At 43.7% G+C, this 18943-nt stretch overlaps 3 protein-coding genes across 9 annotated transcripts in view; 1 reads left to right on the top strand and 2 right to left on the bottom strand.

The window, feature by feature from the left end:
• Nucleotides 1–3595, bottom strand: part of CDAN1 (codanin 1) — a 44808-nt gene extending 41213 nt beyond the window's left edge. For 2 of the 4 annotated variants that reach the window (XM_073348607.1, XM_073348608.1), the window contains exon 1: nt 2415–3593. In XM_073348607.1, the coding sequence (XP_073204708.1) occupies nt 2415–2510 (96 nt within the window). In that variant the 5' untranslated portion in view covers nt 2511–3593. The other 2 variants (XM_073348610.1, XM_073348609.1) reach the window with 2 other exon arrangements.
• On the top strand, nt 2777–11712 carry LOC140913021 (uncharacterized). The gene is made up of 2 exons (XM_073348611.1): nt 2777–3516; nt 4375–11712. The coding sequence occupies exons 1-2, from the start codon at nt 3060–3062 to the stop codon at nt 5031–5033; spliced, it is 1116 nt and encodes a 371-aa protein (XP_073204712.1). The 5' UTR covers nt 2777–3059; the 3' UTR covers nt 5034–11712.
• TTBK2 (tau tubulin kinase 2) overlaps nt 11162–18943 on the bottom strand; it is a 210364-nt gene continuing 202582 nt past the window's right edge. For all 4 annotated transcript variants that reach the window (XM_073348604.1, XM_073348603.1, XM_073348602.1 and 1 more), the window contains one exon: nt 11162–17977. In XM_073348604.1, the coding sequence (XP_073204705.1) occupies nt 17509–17977 (469 nt within the window). In that variant the 3' untranslated portion in view covers nt 11162–17508. The remainder of the gene's footprint in view (nt 17978–18943) is intronic.

The following is an 18943-nucleotide window of genomic DNA, read 5'->3' as shown; positions in this document are numbered from 1 at the left end:
ACACCAGCAGAAGCAGCTACTGCTGTTAAAAGAATATTTTCTTCCTTTGGACTAATTCATTACAAATTGAGAAATCATTTGGGACCTGAAAAAGCAAGAAAGCTTGTTTTTCTTTTCCAGATTATCAATAAACAGGAAAATGAAGATGACTGAGTTAGCTGCAGAAGCCCATATTTTAAGTTTCTCATGTTGACCTGGCTGACATAGTCTACTGAATTTTTGTTTTTTAAATTTAATTTAACTATTTTAGATAAAAATAATTTTAACAAAACAAACCTGATTTTAAAAAACTTTAATGTTTAACTAAATTCAAAAATTCAAATGCTTGTTTTGTTAAAATATTATGTTTGTTGTTGAAGAAAAAAAATCCAGAATACATAATGTGATGTTTTAGTTAAATAAAACAATTTAAATGTCTGTTTGGTGATGTTCTCCTCTTAATACAGCATGGCAGGAAAATCCTCCAAATATTAATGATTAACCTGTTGAATTGGAGATAGTTCACCTCCCAAGGACTTCATAAATATCAGCTTCAATTATCTTTGATAAAATGAATGATTGGTTATTTCATTTATGATATAGCTGTAAAACTAATCTGGAAAGTTTTCAAAATAAATCACTTTAAAAATGTATAGTGTGTACCTTCTAAAAATGAAACCAACATCTATCTCTGAGTTGTGAAGAATATGTATTAAGGTTTTAACAACCAAGAATGCACTTTTATGTAGAAATCCATGATTAAATAGTGTCTTCCTGACTAGTGATTTAAATCAAATCCACCCTGATTTATACAGCACTTTTCTTCCCAAAAAGACTCCAAACACATCACAAACGTAAATTCAGCTACTCCTTGATTCACAGTAACTGATGCATTAGAAAGTGATACCTGCTCAGCAGCAATGCTATACAACTAAATGCTATACAGTTTTAGACAGGAAGCTAAGAGAAATAGTGTAATTACCTGAGGTGGCCTTTGGTAAAAATAGTGTTTACCACCTCTAACTTATGAAAAATGCCAAGAGATTTTAATGAAGCATTTTAAATCTCATGCATGAGACAGCACTGACCACAGCACAGTACCCACAAGTACTCCACTGGAGCAATTACTCAGGACTAACCCAGAAGGATCAGTGCTATGAAACTTTTAGAGTAACAGCCGTGTTAGTCTGTATTCACAAAAAGAAAAGGAGTACTTGTGGCACCTTAGAGACTAACCAATTTATTTGAGCATAAGCTTTCATGAGCTACAGCTCACTTCATCGGCATCCGATGCTCAAATAAATTGGTTAGTCTCTAAGGTGCCACAAGTACTCCTTTTCTTTTTGCTATGAAACTGCCACTCTCTTCCTGCAGCATCCTGGATTTCTTTGGAAGTCTCCTATTCAAGTAATAATCAAGCTAAATCTCACTTAACTTATCAGGTTGATGAGAGGGTGTTAATAGACTGTCTCTTTAAAATAGCGTTTGATAACAGCTTGCTGCAAAACCAGCAGATGGAGCTCACAAACTACAGCGATAGCCACATTTCAGGACTACAAGAGAATTCGGCGAGTGTTCTGTAAATACACTTGGATATGTAGCTCAGGCTGAGTTTATCTGGACACCCAGCTAAGTTTTCACCCGGCCAAGCCTTCCTCAGCGGCTACAGACCAAAACAACCACCAAGCAGTGTTGTGGGTCACACCAAGGGCTTGCAAACTGCCAGAAAAAAAAAATAAAAAGCTGTACCTAATTAACGTAAACCGTAACTTTAGCTACTCTTCTCTTAACACAGGAGCACGGCTCATGGAAACTACGGGCAGGGCTAAAAGCGGGGGGGATGGGGAGGCCGCAAAGGATCACACACACCTGGCACTTTATTTGTGTCGGCATTCGTGGGGCTGGGCCGCTGAGGAGGGACACGCCCCAAGCACTTCTTTACCAGCGCCGCTGCTGCTCCTCCCCCATTGTTTTCCTCCAGCTCGCTGTAAGCACTGACCACCTCCAGGGCCCAGCACCGGGGCGCCAACTTCGCGGGCTGCCCTGCGCCGCGGAGAGCCTCGGCCTTGGCCCGCCGGCTGCCCGGGCTCCCCTCAGATCCGTGCCGAGCACGACACGAGGTTTCCTGCCCTCTAGTGACGCTGCGCCCGGCACGCCTGGACGCAGGCCGGGGCTTAGGGCGGCGCGCTCGGGCCCGAGTGCGGAGGGAGGGAGCCCTGCAGCCCCCGGGACCAGCCCTCCGTGCCCAGGCGAGCGGCGCCCCGGCGAGCGGCGGGCTGGGCGTGCGGCCCAGAGGCCGCCGCGGGGCAGCCCGGCTGCAGCCCAAGACGCTGGCCCGCCCGGGGCGGGGAGTCCGGGCTGCAGCAGGCCCCGGCGCCCCGCTGCCGGGCTGAGGGCGGAGCAGCGCCACACAACGGTGCTGGGCTGCGCGTTACCTCGGCTGGGCGGTGGCGGGGGCCGTGGTCGAGCCACCGCACCACGGCGCCGGGCGCCACCTCCTCCCGCAGCACCAGCTCCAAAACAGCCGCCATCCCCGGCCGCCCGCCCGCCGAGCAGGCGCACAACGCACGTCGCAGCGCGCGGACAAGAGCGGCTGCGGCGGGGGGGGGAGGCAGACCCGGCCTGTCCCCCAAGCGCGGGTCACACCAACTGTGGGCGGGGCTAGAATGCTGTACCACGTGGGCGAGGACAGCGCCGCTACTCGCCTACCGAGCCTCGGCTAGGGGAGGACTGGGATCAGATTTGCGCCGTGGGGTGTGGTTGTGACGGCGGAAAGGGGCGGGGCTAGAACGCTCAGTGCCCGTGGTGGGCGGGAGCAAGTCGGGCGGACGCGAGTCTCAGCTGGGATTCCCATTCGGGAGCGGCGCGCGCCGGCTCCCCTGCGCGGGGCGGGGCCGCCCGGACACCGGCTCCCGCCCTCTCCCCATGTCAACAAGCGGGGCGCGGGGCGCCTGCGCCGGGGGCTTGCGCGTCCCTCGCTTTCGTGCGCGGCGTTGGTCTGCCGAGCAGGGCCCGGGCTGTGGCCTAGCGGCGGCCGCGCGGCGATCGGGGCGGCCCGCGGGCCCCGCCCGCCGGGGAGGATGATGGCCGAGGACTCGCCCAAGCGGCGCAAAGCCAATTTCAACGAGGCGGAGACCGAGGTGCTGATCGAGCAGGTGCTGAAGCACGAGCAGATGCTGTTCGCAGCGGGGCCGGGCCGCGCCTCCCCGGGCCAGAAGCGGCGGGTCTGGGAGCTGATCCGGCACAAGGTGAACCCGGTGGCCGCCTGCCCCCGCGACGTGGAGGATCTCAAGAAGCGCTGGAGGGATCTGAAGCGGCGCGACCGCAGCAAGCTCTGCCGCCTCTCGCAGGGCTGCGGCCCCGCCGGCCACTCCGGCGGGCTCGGCCTGCTGCTGTGCACGGAGGAGATGCCCCAGCCCGGCCCGCAGCCCGACCACCAGCGCGCCTACGGCTCCGCGCTCGGCCCCGCCGAGGCCGTGCCCATCGTGGGCGGAATCGACACGCTGGATCTGCCCGGAGCCTCCGTGGTGGACCTCGGTGAGCTCCGGGGCTGGTGAGGGGGGAGCGGGCCCCTGTGCGCCCCGCGCCCGGTCTCGGCTTCTGCTTCCCCTCCCCGCTGGTCTGGGCCTCCGGCGCGGCGGGAGTCGGCGTTGCCATGGAGCCGGGGAATTAGCCCCGCCAGGTCACTGGAGCAGAAGAGCGGGTCATCCCTCCCGCAGAGGGGCCAGCTCAGCCTCTGTGCAGCGCCCGGAGGGCTCCGTACTGGCGGGCGGGGGCGGCCTTGTGCGTCTTTCCCCCCGTTCGGCGCTGAAAGGGGGCTCCTCTCATCAGCGGGGAGCAGCAGTTTTGGTAAAATGCAGCTTCCTGCCAGGCCCCCCCGCAGTGACCCAGTTCATTCTTGATGATGTACACCCTGTTGTGCATGGGTCTGCAAGGTATGAGCTTTAGTGCAATGAATCTTACTTCAGGCAAGGAGGAGCAATTCAGATAGGATGTCACTTATTTCTGCCTTGCAGATACTGGTTTCTTGTGCTGAGCTGGGAGAAAGGAAAATAAGAGCTTGGAATGAACTTAATCTCTTCTGTAGCAAATGCTTTTGGCTGGTCTATTGGGGAGTGAGTGATTTTAATCTGAGATTTGCATCGCTCAGTTATGTCATTTACAGTGAGCATGTTTCAATATTTTTTCCTACTAAAGGAGATATCTATGCTACAAGTGTAGGGGATAATACAGTACAAGTCATCATTATAGGGTCTTGACAGCAGAAGTATTAACTACCACGTAAATGCCAATCGTGCTCACTGGGCAGGCAGAGGTTTGAGTGACCACCGAGATAATGAAGTCTGTTGACTCCTGTTTCTGTTTTGTTTTTTTCCCTCCTCTCTGCCCTTTTAGGGTTTACAGATGATCCTGGTCCATCCCACCAACCCTGTCTTGAGAAGATGAACTTAAAAGAGGAAATAGTAGTGAAGGTAGTGGAGCCAGAAGAAAGTTCTGAGGACATGGCTGTGGTTCCACCTAGCCAGGAGCAACTGCCCTTTCTGGGAACAGCTGGGAGTGGTTTGTCTGGGAAAGTAAAAGCCAAAACAAAAGGCCGGTCTCAGACAGACCAAAATGAAATTACGGAAGAGGACCTAATGCAGATCCAGCAGAACCAGATGCAGGTGATCCAGTCTGGCTTTGACAGTGTCAACCACAACCTTCGGCTGCTGCAGCAAGGCATGCAAGATCTCAGCAACAGCCTCAGTATTATGGCACACACATTGGTGGCTATAAAAAATGTTTATGTGAAAAACAACACTGGCCCAACCACCTATGCCACCACCTCTACTCAGACCACAGCAGGGTACCTGAGTCCTGGGTCTCCCCAGATCTCCCCAGCTGAGGACAGAGGCAGAGCACAGGTGGCTGGAAGTAGCAGCAGAAGCAGTAGCTGCAGTTCCAGCTCTATGTCTCAAGAACCAGGCCCTTCGGAATTTCCTAGACCACCCCTGAGAACCATTAAGAAAGAACATCCAAATGGCTGCTACTATTTCTGTTTTGCAGATGTGTAAAACTTGAATATATGTAAAGTGACTGATGTTAGCGGTACTGTTGTATGCTCTGCTCCAGCCTCTGACTATAATGGAGCAAATTGGACTTGCCTCCTGCTTTTTTTTCCCCAGTGGGGAAAGTTTCACATTAGGTGGCATTTGACACTAACTACCAATCTCCAATTTGTTAACACTAACTGTTGCAGTTGGTTAATGTCTCTCTTCTGTTTTCTTCACCGTCTTCTTTCAAAAAAAAAAAAATCAAATTTATTTTGACTAAGACTCTTGTCTGTATCCTCTTTGGGTTAATGTGACTTTTTGAACATAAAAGGTATGATGGAGTAGGGTAATGTTACAGTTATTGAATAACAGAAGCAGAATCTGTTAGTTACACAAGTTGTGTATTTTTTTAAAACCAAACTGTAAAAATAGCTTACTTTAAATTTAGTATCTGCTATTTTTATTGTATTTTAAAAAAGACTTTAAAAAAAAAAATCTGGTCTGTGCAAGGTATCCCAAGAGTTTGACAACTTTACCTCCTCAGGGGATGGGATAGAACTAGGCCACAGAGCCGCTGATCCATGAATATGCTGCTCAGATTTCATCCAGCATTGATCCATCTGGTCACTGTTTATTTCCAGCTCTTCAGATGCAGAAGCATTTTGCTTAACTGCAATGAAAGTGGAGGGTGTTATTTGTCACATAATTTTTTAAAAAGAGAAATATAGCAAAAAAATTCATTTCTGGTGAATGATGCCGGCTCTCAATATGGAACAATCTTTGCTGGTATAGCTTAGCACCAGGTTCTGTCTTCAACAGAGCCAGCATGCTTTCTGGGGACAAATGTCACACCATTTGAAAGAGGTAGAAGAGAAACCCATGTCCTATATTGTCCAGAACTGACAGACTTGCTACTCAGTATACTAGTTAGGGTTTGGCTTAGCCTGGGGCAGAGCAAGTTCTCTCTCCTGGCTCTTGAAAGAGTTCATGTGCTGGGCCTCTGTTTGGGTGGAAGTGTTAGAAGATCTTCCATTCCTTATCATGATTTATATCATAGCACTTAGGAACCCCAGTCATGGATCAGGACCACATTGTGCTGGGAACTTTACAAACATGGAAGAAAAAGATAGTTCCATACTACATCCTGAAGGAAGAGAGGATGGGAGCAAGGAGAGTCTGAGGAGAAAACAATTCCTAAATGCCACCCCTGGAGAAAATAAGAGCCAAGGAGAACCATTACTTCTCCTGATAGAAAGAACAAAAGTCTGATTTTTGCATTGCGACTTGTATGTATGCCTGCTCTGTACAGATACCCACAGAGTCCAGCTCCCCCTCTCCTAGCTAAGAAACCATGTGGCTTTGTTAAGTAAGACATCATTTTTACCATCAGTTGTGACAGCAGTACTGCACTTTAAGGAGATGATGAAGCCCTTTGCTTCAAACTGTGATAAAACTGAGGGGATATCAACAGCTTTCAGCAGTTGGGAGTGGTGCAAGGATTTTTTCTCAGGGCCCCAAAATAGCATCCCCTTATTACAGCCTGTGAAACTGCTGCCTGAAGGTGAGCAAGTTGAGCAAATCTCAGTCGCATAGCCTGTACAGAGTCTCCACAACCAGCATTTGGGACTGACTGTGTAGAAAAGGGCCTGACTATGTTGAGAGCTCTGTGATTCTAGCTGGCAGCTCCTCAGGTATTGCTGAAGAACGAATCTCAAACAAATTATCCAGACGACTGAAAGAAAATATCTGAAAAATTAAAAATTGGCAAGAGCATACAGTGTCAAATTTAAAAATTCCCAGAGACATTTTTTCCAGCTAGTATTATACACAATGGGGGGGAACTTAGCTAACCCTCTGTCCCCCACAATAGTTACTGTTGGCAGTTACATCACTTCCTACAGCAGAAAGAAAGAAACCAAAGGTTGAGACAAGGATGGCCTGTTACCTGGCACCAGCACAAACACATATCCTGTCTGCTGGTGCCAGAGTTGAAGTAGTTTAGACTTCGGAGCTTAGGTGCCAGAGTTGAAGTAGTTTAGACTTCGGAGCTTAGGTGTGTTCTATCAGTGTTACATGCAAGGATCACAAATGCAAAAGTAGGGTTCTTTTCTCATCACCTTTGGAAACTATTGCGTAACTTTCTCCAGCTCATTAGTTTCCCTTTACTTCTGATGAAAAGATTCCCTTTTATTCTTTATATTAACTTCAGTGCCTGTATAAGTTTTTTTTAATCTGGCAGCTGCTGGCTAATTAAAAGTAAACCTGCAGTAGTAATATTGCTGGTGTGTGTTCTTCCTCACTGCCCTGGTCCATGTACCGTGTGCAAGATTATACTGCAACCCAAGCATACGGCACATCGACAGTGCGGGTTAATACAGGCTAGGCACCTTCTTTGAAGTGATAGTCTGGCTTCTGAGAAGTTTTACTTCACAAAAGCAGTTGCTGCAGGTGATAGGTACAACTATTTTACTAATCATTTACCAGGTTTTCTTAAACTGACCCACTCCAAAACTAGTTTCTGAGTCCTGTGATATTAAAAGCTTCCTATTGCTTGGGAATAGCATAGGATTCCTGTTTGCCTGATGTGCACATATTAACATGGTGGGAGTTCGTATATTCAGATTCCACTCATTGAGATGTGGGCTTCATCTAGTTGTATTTCCTTTAACTGAAAAGCAGCCTTCGCCTCTGTTCTGTTCTTGTAGGACAAGTAGTGATTAATGCTTCTGTAACATTCCAGTTAGCTTAGTGAAATGTTGTGCTCTAACGCTCACCTAATCATTCTGGGCAGTGACTGCCAACTTGTCCAGACTACAGCAGCCACTTCTTTCAAGGCCATTTCTCCAATTGTTGAATTGCTGCATTTGCCCTGTGGCAACATTGCTTGGTAGGGCCTAGCTTGAGCCTCTATCACACTGAAGTTTAAGTCCCTGCTAAGAGCAATTGGATTTTTCAATTCAGAAGCAGTTAATGTTTGTAGGTCAAGTGCTGTGGAACTCCTGAGACTCTAGGAACAGTAGGTGGACAAGTACCTCCACTGTGATCGTGAACAAGGCATACTGAGAGACACTATAGTAGTTGTGTCATTTACTTACATTAATCAGGAGTCAGATTAAGACAAAACTCCTTCACTTGTGATATGATCCACTTTTAAACCAAGTTTAGAGCAGTGAAAGATCTATACATTGGCTCCAGTACAGAGTGTATAGAATAGCTATTTTGACCCCCACCATCATATGCCTAAGCAGTCATTCCTTTATGTGCTCAACTGATCTACTGACACAGAACATCCAAGATGAAAGCTCTCCCTCCTGAAGCACGCCACTGAATTCCTTCCTGCTTTTAAACCAAGACATCATCATTTTCTGGGATTATTACTGTGTAAATGAGTTCTGGATTTATGCTTCCTATTGTGTGAAGTGACTTGAAATTATCTACATAAAAGAAAATAGGTGAGGGCCTGGTTCCAGCTACTGTGGAAGCCAGTGGAGTATTGCTATTGACTTTAATGGGGTCAGGACTGGGCCCTTAATTTGTGTTACCATTACCTAGCATGGCACTTGCATAGCACACGTAGGTGGTGCTATAGCTGTAATAGCGTTGATGGACTTTTTCCCTGCTGCTGTGGACTTCACCAAAAATATTCCATTTTGCCATGTAACAGACCAGACAATATTTTTGACAGCATATAGGGAATGAGAAATGCATGTATGTTCCTGGCAAATATAATCTCTGAAGGGGATTAAGCCTATCTATATCTGTTGTTTTATCAGAGAGATATGCAAGGGGGAAAATCTTCTCTGAATAACAGAAGTAACATTGATCAGACCAACCAGTGACTTAGTAACACTGTTACTGAAAATTGTCTGGTTTCTATAACAGCCTTACTTCTTACACTTCCCTAATTGCTGCAGCTCAGATATATTGTTCACAAATGAGGCTGATCTCCTGATGGGGCTGCAAGGCCAGTAACAGCCAGGACCATCTTATGGAGAATAATCGCCATCACTCTATGAAGACACTGACTACAGAGACCTTTCTGACTGGAGGGAAGGTACCCAAGGAGACTGTTGGTTTCTCAGGGTATGTCTACACATAAACTACTGTAGCGCTTCAATGAAGACACTACCTACAGTGATGGGAGGAGTTCTGGTGGCATAGGTAATCCCTCTCCCTGAGAGGCAGTAGCTAGGTCAATGGAAGAATTCTCCTATCAGCCTAGCACCGTCTACACTGGGGGTTAGGTCGGTTTAACTGTGTCGTCCAGGGGTGTGGATTTTTCACACCTCTGAATGACGTAGTTATACTGACCTAACTTCCTAGTGTAGACCAGGCCGCAGAATGACAAGATTTGGAATCTGCCAGATTCTTACTACACTGAACTTGACCTGTAGCAGAATCATTGCTTGGTTGGATGGGAAGGAGTGGGGCAAGAAATAGAGCAAAGCTAAAGTGTCTACCCTTTCTACAGTAATACAGAGTATGAGGCTGCTGAATCAGTAGGAGCTCTTTGATTCAACCACTCCAGTATGCAACATGAACATCTCACTGTTGCTTGCTCTGGTGCCAACACAATTCCACGGTGTACTTTTTATGTAACAAAAAAGTACAGTATGTCATAACACAATTGGTGCTGCTTCTCTCCATTTATAAGTTCAGAATTACAACAGTCAAGAAATAGGCTATAAAAATAATTGGTTAGGAGCTTTATAAACAGTAAACTCATCATTCATAGGCAGTCAAGGATTGCAGTTTTGCATGCTGAATGAATATTTTATTTAGAACCAGTTTATAAAAATAAAATACAAAATAATTTGAAAACAGAACATAAAACATTGTACAAAGCCTTGATATGGTACAAATGGAAAAAAAATAAATAATTACACCTTTATATACAAATGACCATTACAAGGGCATTAGTTCTTCTGCAAAAGCTTATGTTCTTGGATGCCTGAGCAAAAAGAAAAAAATGGCTTACAAGATTTCATTGTGCAGGGAGAGGGAAACAAGTACAGGGCAAGAGAGTCTGGAGGACTCACAATGGTAATTAATAAGCTCTGGGAAAAATGTAAATGAATTATACCATAGATTTTAATCTTGAGTTGTTAAATGTCTTCTTATTGGATTCACTGAACATTCTATCTTTCGTTGATTTACAGATTTTCATTTCTTTGTGGTATTGCCCCAAGATTTTAGGTTAGCAGTCAACTGTTCACAGATTGAAAAGTTTACTACTTGTCTCTAAGAATTGCTGGTGATTTCCTTAATTTATTGGACTGGATACTTGTAGGAAAGCAGTTGAAAATCAGTTGCTGCCAGCGCCAGCATAACAGCTTGTGTATGGGCTAATTCAAGGTGAAAATCAGAAGTCAGAGGAAGACTTTGGAACCTTGCTCTCTGGCCAGGGAAGGTAGTATGAATACAGGGAAGAGTTTCCAAGCAACCTACTTCTGGGATTCTGTCAGGCAGGTGTGAAATAGCTTTTTTTAAAAAGGCCAACTTCCCCAGTGTCAAATTATCATGACCTTGCTCTGCTGTGCAGTAGATAGGAGTTTATAAGGACTCCCATTCTCCATACACGGGAAGACAAGACCCATCAACATTGTATCTTTGGGGAAGATACAAACTGTCCTGCTGTTAGAGCACCCTATACACTGGCCAGTTCACAGATGAACTGATCCTGAAAGGAGGCTAACACCTGCAATTTCCACTGGAGGTAGTTAAATTCCTTTTGAGAATTGTGGGTGGTCAACACCTCTTATGGGCAGCCTGTTTATGATATTTCTTTAGAGACCATGGGCTCTGCAGCCCTGGTCACAGCAGTTGCTATAATAAATGAGGATGGGGCATAGGTCTGCACGGTGGCCACAACACATTCATTTTCCAAATAAAATAACCAGCAACTGTAAATATCCTCACAGTGGGCCCATTGCTTCAGTCCATACACAGACAAAACCTCCACTGACTTCAATGAGAGAGTTTCACTTGCATGCAAATGGCTGGACCAGCCCAAGATCTAAGTTACCCATATGCAGGAGGAATGGAAGTAGTAGACAGTAAAACTTATAGATCATATAAGCCAACATTTGCACTGGATAAGGATATTGCTGAAGGCCTAACAAGCAAACATCGGAATCAATATATACTCATTTGAAGATAAGCAGGGTTTCTTTATTTCAGCATTTCAGTTAAAGCCTTTGTTATATTCAAGCTCAAGTTTTGCACTGCACAGTATCTAGCACTAATGAGAGATGGACCCTGAACCAAAACAGAGGCTCCAGATATCATGCATCTTTGAGAACATTCAGTTCAATATCTGAGCCTTGCAGTTCAGAACAATCTCTTGTGCTAGCTTTATGCATCAGCCACATATTAATTTCTGAATATAATTTCCCCTCAATGAACAACTTTTGCAAAGGGAGAAAGTCATTCCCATGATTATCTGGCATGCGTGCTGAGCATCTTGGAAAGTGACTAGCTAACAGAAACAGCATATACTATACAGGAAAGATTGCAAGTACTAGAGGTTTGTCATTTGTTACTCTGAAGAGACGCTATTAGTGACAATGGATGGAATGAAAGTCAAAATATAAATTAAAACTTGAATGAAGTAGCCACTAAGTTAACATACAGTACCTAGAGATAATAAACTTCTATATATTTTTGTCTTAAAGGAAGATCTGACTCAATATTAAAATAAAGACAGATGATTTAAAACCTGCTGTGACTGTGATTATACAGACTCCTCTGCTTTAGACAGCATGCTACAGTAAACCCAGGTAGTACGAGTCATTACACAATCCAATCTCCCCCTTATTTCATTTATTTTTCCCAAAGAGATTTGTGTGTTTGTGTTTCAGGGGAAGGGGAGTTCAGGTGGGAGGCCAGAAAAGTACAGATTGAGTGTTTATGTATATTGTGGTAACTTAGGTATACCTTAAGATTCATTTGTTCACTGTCTAGTTTCCTTGCATTTGCACCAAAGAGATACATGAAAGGATTAGGCATTATACTAAAAGTTACAGTAACAGTAAGGGCCATCCATAGCTTTTAACAGTTAAACACAGGGGACATGGTTAAGTACTACAGCTTTTGTCAATATAGTAACCAGGTCCTCTGACTGTGTAACAGTGAAAGCACAGTTGAACCAAAAGACATTTGGAATGATAGTGTGTACTTATGAGCCTAATCCTGCAAGTTGCTGAGCACCCTCAACTCTAATAGAAGTCAACAGGAGTTGAGGGCATTCAGCACTTCACAGGATCAGGCCCATAAGAAAGCAAATTGTTATTTTATACCCGAGTGACTAGAAATCAATTGGACTGTGATTGCTACTCATTCCTCCCATTCATTTTGGAAGGTTCATTTTGTCACCAAAATGAAATGTGCAAAAATATTTTAGGTGCATAAAGAAAAAAATACACATCAAACAGTATTGGGAGGCATGCACCAGTTCTTTGCCACTAACTCACTTTTAAGAAATTGAAATAATTACCCTCTGGCAGCTCTTCATTCTCATGTTGATGTTGCTACAAGAATTCATATCCTTTAGCGTCCTGAGGAAAAGGTCGCTTGCTGACAGACAGGGAGACAGTAGCGTAAGACAGACATTGCCTAAGTTCCACTTTAGGGAGGGAGAGAAGAATGTGGTTTATAGTACATTACAGTTCAGCCACTGCCACAAATGCTACTGCACTTATAGGGAGCATGGGCATTTTGCCCAGATTAGGACTGTAGGATTATGCCCGTGATTTGGAAGGGGGCCGGTGCGGCAATTAGCCAGGGATAAGTACGGGTAGTTCAAGGAGGAGGTCAAACTAAATGAAAGTACAGTAGGCCTCAGCTAGTTCTTGCAGCTGAATTCTAACCAAGAGGAGGCAATAGCTAAGGTAGTTCCCACACACTTTTATCCAAAAAAATGGAAGGTGAATGGAACTACTTTTAAAGACCAGCTTCAGCGTTTCCCTTGCTATAATTAATGATCACAAATGCCCCAGCAATGCATGGAATGGAGCTCTCAGAACTCAGGCCTTAAAAGATGAAAAGTCCGTCAGCCCACTTTTAAACATATAAGACAAGATACAGCCCTGTGCTTCATGAGTATTCTGTGAGGTGAGGGCGTAGGGAGCTTGTTTCTCACCCGTGCAAACATCAAGACAGGATTTTGCCTTGTAGTTCCCAGAGAGGATATGGTTGCTGGCTACAGGGAATGCCCCGCCCCACCACCCTCACCCAGCCAGCTAATATATATACAGGTAGCTGGGGCTAAGTATGGCTCCTTTTTTAGGGCAGTAGCACAGTGCACCTAGCAGCATATTACCTATGCCCACCCTGAGCCACCCTGCCCTGCTCTAGTGGCAGATGTATGCTTAGCATCCTTCTCTCTGCTAGCTCCTGCATGTCGCATAACTCATTAAGTCTGGGGCAGGATTTTGCCTACAGTTAATCAAACAAGCTGTCAGTGCACCATGAAAAGGTTTTGCCAATATTAAGATACATTTTTAAAAACTACAAACTAAGCACACTGTACCTTGCAAAATAGCACCACAAAAATCTGTTATTTAGAAGTAAAATATTAAATGCTGGATTTTATTTCATTTAATACATTTAGGGATCCGTACTGACAGCTGTGCAAAAATGCTCTGGAGGGCTTGGCAGTCATAAAGGCCGGGGGAAATTCTGTCCCTTCCCCAACTTCTCCAACCTGGCCACAAAAGACCCCTGAAAACAGTGGAACTGCCACAGTTTCAGAATACATGGAGGATACTGAAGAGGAACTGTGCAGGAGGAATCTGAAAGCCCTGTATGATCTTAGCTGCATGGCAGTTCTCTCCACAGAAATGGAGATTGGGATTGAAGGATGGTATAGCCAGTGGGTCCACGAACTAACCTTCGTGTTAAGGGGACGCTACTGCAAACTGTGCAGAATGGCTGCAGCTGCTCTGGGGAAGATTCTCCCTATTCTAAGCACGGCAGAGGTTCCCTGCACAAAGCCATTTACTTAGACTTTACACAGGCCATTGTCCTTTAGTGTTTTAAACAACTGGAATTAAATGTATAATTATTTATATATTTACATTGTTGGGATTTATTCTTTATAGGGTCACTGATGATGATAGAGGCCCTTCTAGAAATATTACAAGGATGACAATTACACAGGGCTTGATTACCATATAGTTACATTTGCTGATAGTTTAGTTCATAATACTCAATTTTGTTACCTTCACGGGGAAGGAATTATATAACCAACAAAGTAAAGTGGGAAGAAGAGTACAAGAGAGGCTATAATCTTGATCAATCCATAAATGTAAAGCTGCTTCTATCAGTAACTCAGTAGTTTTCTAACCAGATACAAAATCTGTTTGAGTCACCGAAATCCGCAGCCACCACCAGGGACATAAAGTTATTTTACCCTGCATTGCACTGAAAATGCCAAAAGCACCATCCTCTGCTTTGAGCTTTCCCCCATTCTGATGTAGTTCCTCTCTTTATATTGGCAAGAAGTGCAAATAGTAATGTATTTCTACAAGATCAATATTCTCAGTTTTATTCACCATTACGTAATATTGCACAATATGGATATATTTTAGTCTCTGGCAGAGAGAAGGAAAATATCTTGAGTTTTATGTCTCCCCTCACCTGTAAAACAAACTATTCTTACAATAACAGTGATTACCTGTTTCTGGATCCTGCTATATCAGGGAGAAAATGTAAATACCTTATTTTCAATATTTCAGGGGAAGGGCACAGAGCCCAAACCTGCCCCCATTAAAGTTAATGCCAAAACTCCCACAGATCTCACTGATATAGGACTTAACTCAAAGACCAAAGAGAATGCTCCTCAGAAAATTGAGAATGAAAAATTATCATAAGCTGCCACACTGCCTTAAGAGACAGTATCAGCAGAGCCTTGAGGAGAGATGTCTACAATGGGATCCAACTCTCGATAGTGTATACTGCAAGGTGACAGGTAAGGAAATTGAAAAGGAAAAGATGGGGTTTTATTTTATTTTTTTTGTCATAGTCATCTATTAGGTATTCATTAACTGTGACTGCTCCTGTATCATGAGCAATGTTGCAGCTTAAAAATGCACATTGTGAAATGAAAAAACAGTTATTAAAAATCCTATCTTATAATCAAAGATACAGTACTTCTGAGTCTGTGCTCCTGTTTCACACGCAAACAGACACACACACAAAACTATAAATAAAAGGAAAAGGCTGAGACACAAAACACTGGCTTGCTGACAAATCACCAACCCTTCAGCCCTGTACTGAGGCATGAAGGCTATTTGACTTTGTGGATGCCAGGAAACTATTTTCAGGAAAGGAGAGATGCAACACCAAGAGTATTCAGATACGCAACAGAAAAAGAACTGCATCGTCTGTGGTCCATAAATTACAAATGGAGAATGAGAAAGAGTAAGTGAATTTATATAAGCATATGTATATATATATATTTATAAATATTTATATTATATAATTTACCATGAGGACATGCAATCATTAGTATAGTACCTATTATACAATATAATACAAAGAAATAAGCCTTTCCAATAATATAGTTTCTTCAGAAACAGCAGGTATGCGCTACCTATTGCATTCCACTGCAGTGCTTGAAACCTGAATGAAACTAAGGTTCCACACTGTGCTACATTACTTATGGAAAACAGTATACACAGGAGGAAAAAGAAAATCCCAACACACTCTGACAGCACAAGTGAAATTCAGTGCAGCTCCAGGGCAGCTGTGATGCAGCATTAGAAATGTGTTAGCTCAGAGAGAAAATATTTCCTTTTCAATCCAAAGGTACTAGTTTGGCAGCAAACAGAGGTTAAATAAAAAGCACAGATGCTGGCTAGAAAGGCATATGACTACAGCAAGCAGATCAGTAACTGACAGTGCTTCCACACATCCAGCACCGCTAGGACAGGTAGCATTAGGGATGCTAGTGTATCCCTTTCAGACTTGTACTCCTGTGTTTTAAACTATTCTGATCCACTCTCCATTTCTGAACATAGTAAAGGCTGCCATACCCCTAAAGTGTCCTACAATGATTCTCTACAGCATATTAAGTGAGTACTAAAGGAAACTGTTTGGGGAAAATAGGCACCATGGACTTTATTCACAGAGAAGGGGTCTGGCTTCCCTAAGAGACATTAGGGCAAAAGGGAAGACAAAAATCCAAACAGGGAAGTTGTCTGAGATTTGTTTTCCTTCTGGTTATATTGCCAAATATTCTCATTCAGATTCTGTAGGAAATGGAAGTGAAGGCCTTTATTCCTCTTGTCTATAACCTAGCAAGTGTACAGGCTCTGCACTCACCTTTCAGCACTGAGAATACACATACAGTTCATCTTCTAGACTTAAGCTAAATTCCAAGGTAAAAAACGAATCTGAGTTTGTAGTTCTCTCTACTCCTTCTCAGCATTGCCATCTTGGATTTAATGTCAAGACAGCAACATTGTGAATAAGGTCAACAAGGATTTAAGTGGTCCATAACCAATGGGAAAATGATAGTTGTAACAAAGGCTCTCTTTTGCACTCAGACAGACTTTCAGACAAACAGTTTACATACTTCTGACCAAATACACACAGCAGTATATGGTAAGTCTGCAACAACCCTCTGCCTGAAGACTCTTCCTTCTTTCTCCCATAACTCAGATTGGAATGACTGTCTCCAGAATATACATAATACAGGCCCGGAGAGGAGAACCATGGACCCAGAAGGAAAAAAGCAACATGACCGATGTTTAAAGGTTCTTGGATACTAACAAAAGACAAATGCCCTGCAAAATATCACTATAAAAACTCAGAAAATGTTAAAACTTATTTTTAAAATGTCATCAGTATATAGAACAGGTAAAGTGAGTAATTTTTTTTTAAGTAGGGGAATCTGTACCATTGGGGCAGGGGGGAAGGGGGGGAGAGATGGACACCGAATGACTCAGAAAGAGATGTGCACAGCCTGACACTGAAAAGACTCACAAATTAAAAATATTATCTTCCAAATAATGTGCTTATTTAAAATTCTACAAATAAATGCCTGAGCCGTACCTATTTCAGAGGTGGTGGTGTCATTGTGGAAATAAAAACAGATGTTTCAGGTTCTATTACATTTCTTTGAGAAAGGCCTTAAATAATTAGGCCAAATCTCCTAAGTATACAACATAAAAACAATAAATAAATAAAAAACCCTATTAGAATACTCACTTCAGAGATAATTTTAACTTCAAATGTTCCACACATCTTTGACTATCCTTCTCTGACCTCTACCCCCTCTCTGATCTGCTTGCTGCCTGTCATTAGGCAATGCCTGGCCACTCATTTACACACTATGAATTGTCAAATAATTTATCATATGTTTACTTTCTTTTGAAAGCAAGGACTCAACACTGATTTTTTTGTTTTTTTGTTTTTTGTTTAAATAGACAATACACAGACACAACATGCATCAAATTACGAGAAGGCTTTTACACCTGTCAAGGCTCAGTTCCTATCTGCTAAGTTTACTAGCCGATTTGCTCTTTCCTGTGGGGGTTTTAGTGTTTGGGGAGTGGTGGCAGGAGCAGTTGGATCCTTTCAGACCGTTCTTGCTTGGTTTGCTGCAGAAGTGCTCTTGTTGGCAGGACCTCCTAGAGGATGAGGAGCCTGAATGGCTAGGAGGCGATTTACTCCTCCCAAGGTGTGGGGATGAACTCTTCTGGTCATGGTGGGGCCGTCCAGCCCGGGATGGTGAAGAACTGGCTGTACGGGGTAAGGAAGAGCTCCTAGGGGAGGCACTGGGGCTGCGTCGAGGGATGACAGGGCTTTTGGGTGGCGTTTTTGGGCTATGTGGTGATCCTGGACTTTTACACTGGGTGGAGCTCCTTGGTTTTTGAGATCCATTCTGAAGGATTTGAGCCAGACGAGAGATAAGGTCTGAGTCTGAGTTGCTGCTCCCTAGAACTCTGTACCTGCGTAATCTTAAAAAGAAATGAAGAGAGATTATTTCCACCATTTTATTGTGCTTTATCCATTACAATGAATATACACAAACATAATGTAAATGGAAACTAGAGATGGGCCTTAGCTGCAGAGTTCACATCTGGATCTGAACTTACCTAAAATTCAGAGGCATCTGGATGTAGGGTTTTGGTTTGTGTACAGTTCAAATGGATACAGTATCCATGTTTGTGTAACCCCCAACACATAACAAAAATGTCTTTATAAGTACTAGACAGAGGTGTCAAAGTGCATACAAGCATACTTATTTTTCTAATAATACGGGAAGGAGTATACTGAAGGGCGGTGCTTATTAGCTCCTTTTTTGGAGCGGTAGCATACACTCCCTGTCTACCCACTGTGACTGCAGTCTGTCAGTGTGGAAGAGGGCAAAGCCATCCCCCTACAACTTCCTTCAGAGAATACTGAATCACTGTTGACACCTACACTCCCCTTATACTTGTAGTCTACTTATACACAGAACTGGATTATGGCTGCCCATGCATAGATGTCCAGGGGTGAAGTAGAGCTTTTGAAGGCCTCTCTGTGCTCCTTTTCATTCCTGTGCATAATCAGTCATGATCTGATCCTAACCAATTATGTCTAATATTGTTCATCAAAATTTTCAAACTGTTAGACTTCTAAATAAGAGTACTTTGGTAATGGGTTTTGTTGAGTATTCAGCACTTCTGAGAATCAGGTAATTTTTATTTAAGTATCTAAATATAGCTATAACTTTAGGAACCCAGGTTTGAAAATTCTGGCTCTTTGTATCTGTTGGAGAGTTCACTGGAAGGCTGTCACATCCTTCTGTAACACTTCAAGATATTATTAATATCTAACTGATGTTTTAAAGCTAAAGCTTTTTTTAAAAAACAGTTAAGATATTTCTCAAATGTTTTTCTGTGGTCAGATCACTCAAATCCAGGATTTTTAAAAAAAAATCG

This window comes from Lepidochelys kempii, chromosome 6 (genome assembly GCF_965140265.1).
Source record: "Lepidochelys kempii isolate rLepKem1 chromosome 6, rLepKem1.hap2, whole genome shotgun sequence".
Taxonomy (NCBI): Eukaryota; Metazoa; Chordata; order Testudines; family Cheloniidae; genus Lepidochelys; species Lepidochelys kempii.
Note: the sequence above shows the minus strand (reverse complement) of the source record. Positions and strands in the feature narration are given on the sequence as shown.

Excerpts from the sequence above, each read along its gene's own strand:
- LOC140913021 (XM_073348611.1), top strand. The coding sequence starts at position 3,060 with ATGATGGCCGAGGACTCGCCCAAGCGGCGCAAAGCCAATTTCAACGAG. Across the intron at positions 3,517-4,374 it reads AGCCTCCGTGGTGGACCTCG|GGTTTACAGATGATCCTGGT; the intron begins GTGAGCTCCGGG and ends CTGCCCTTTTAG.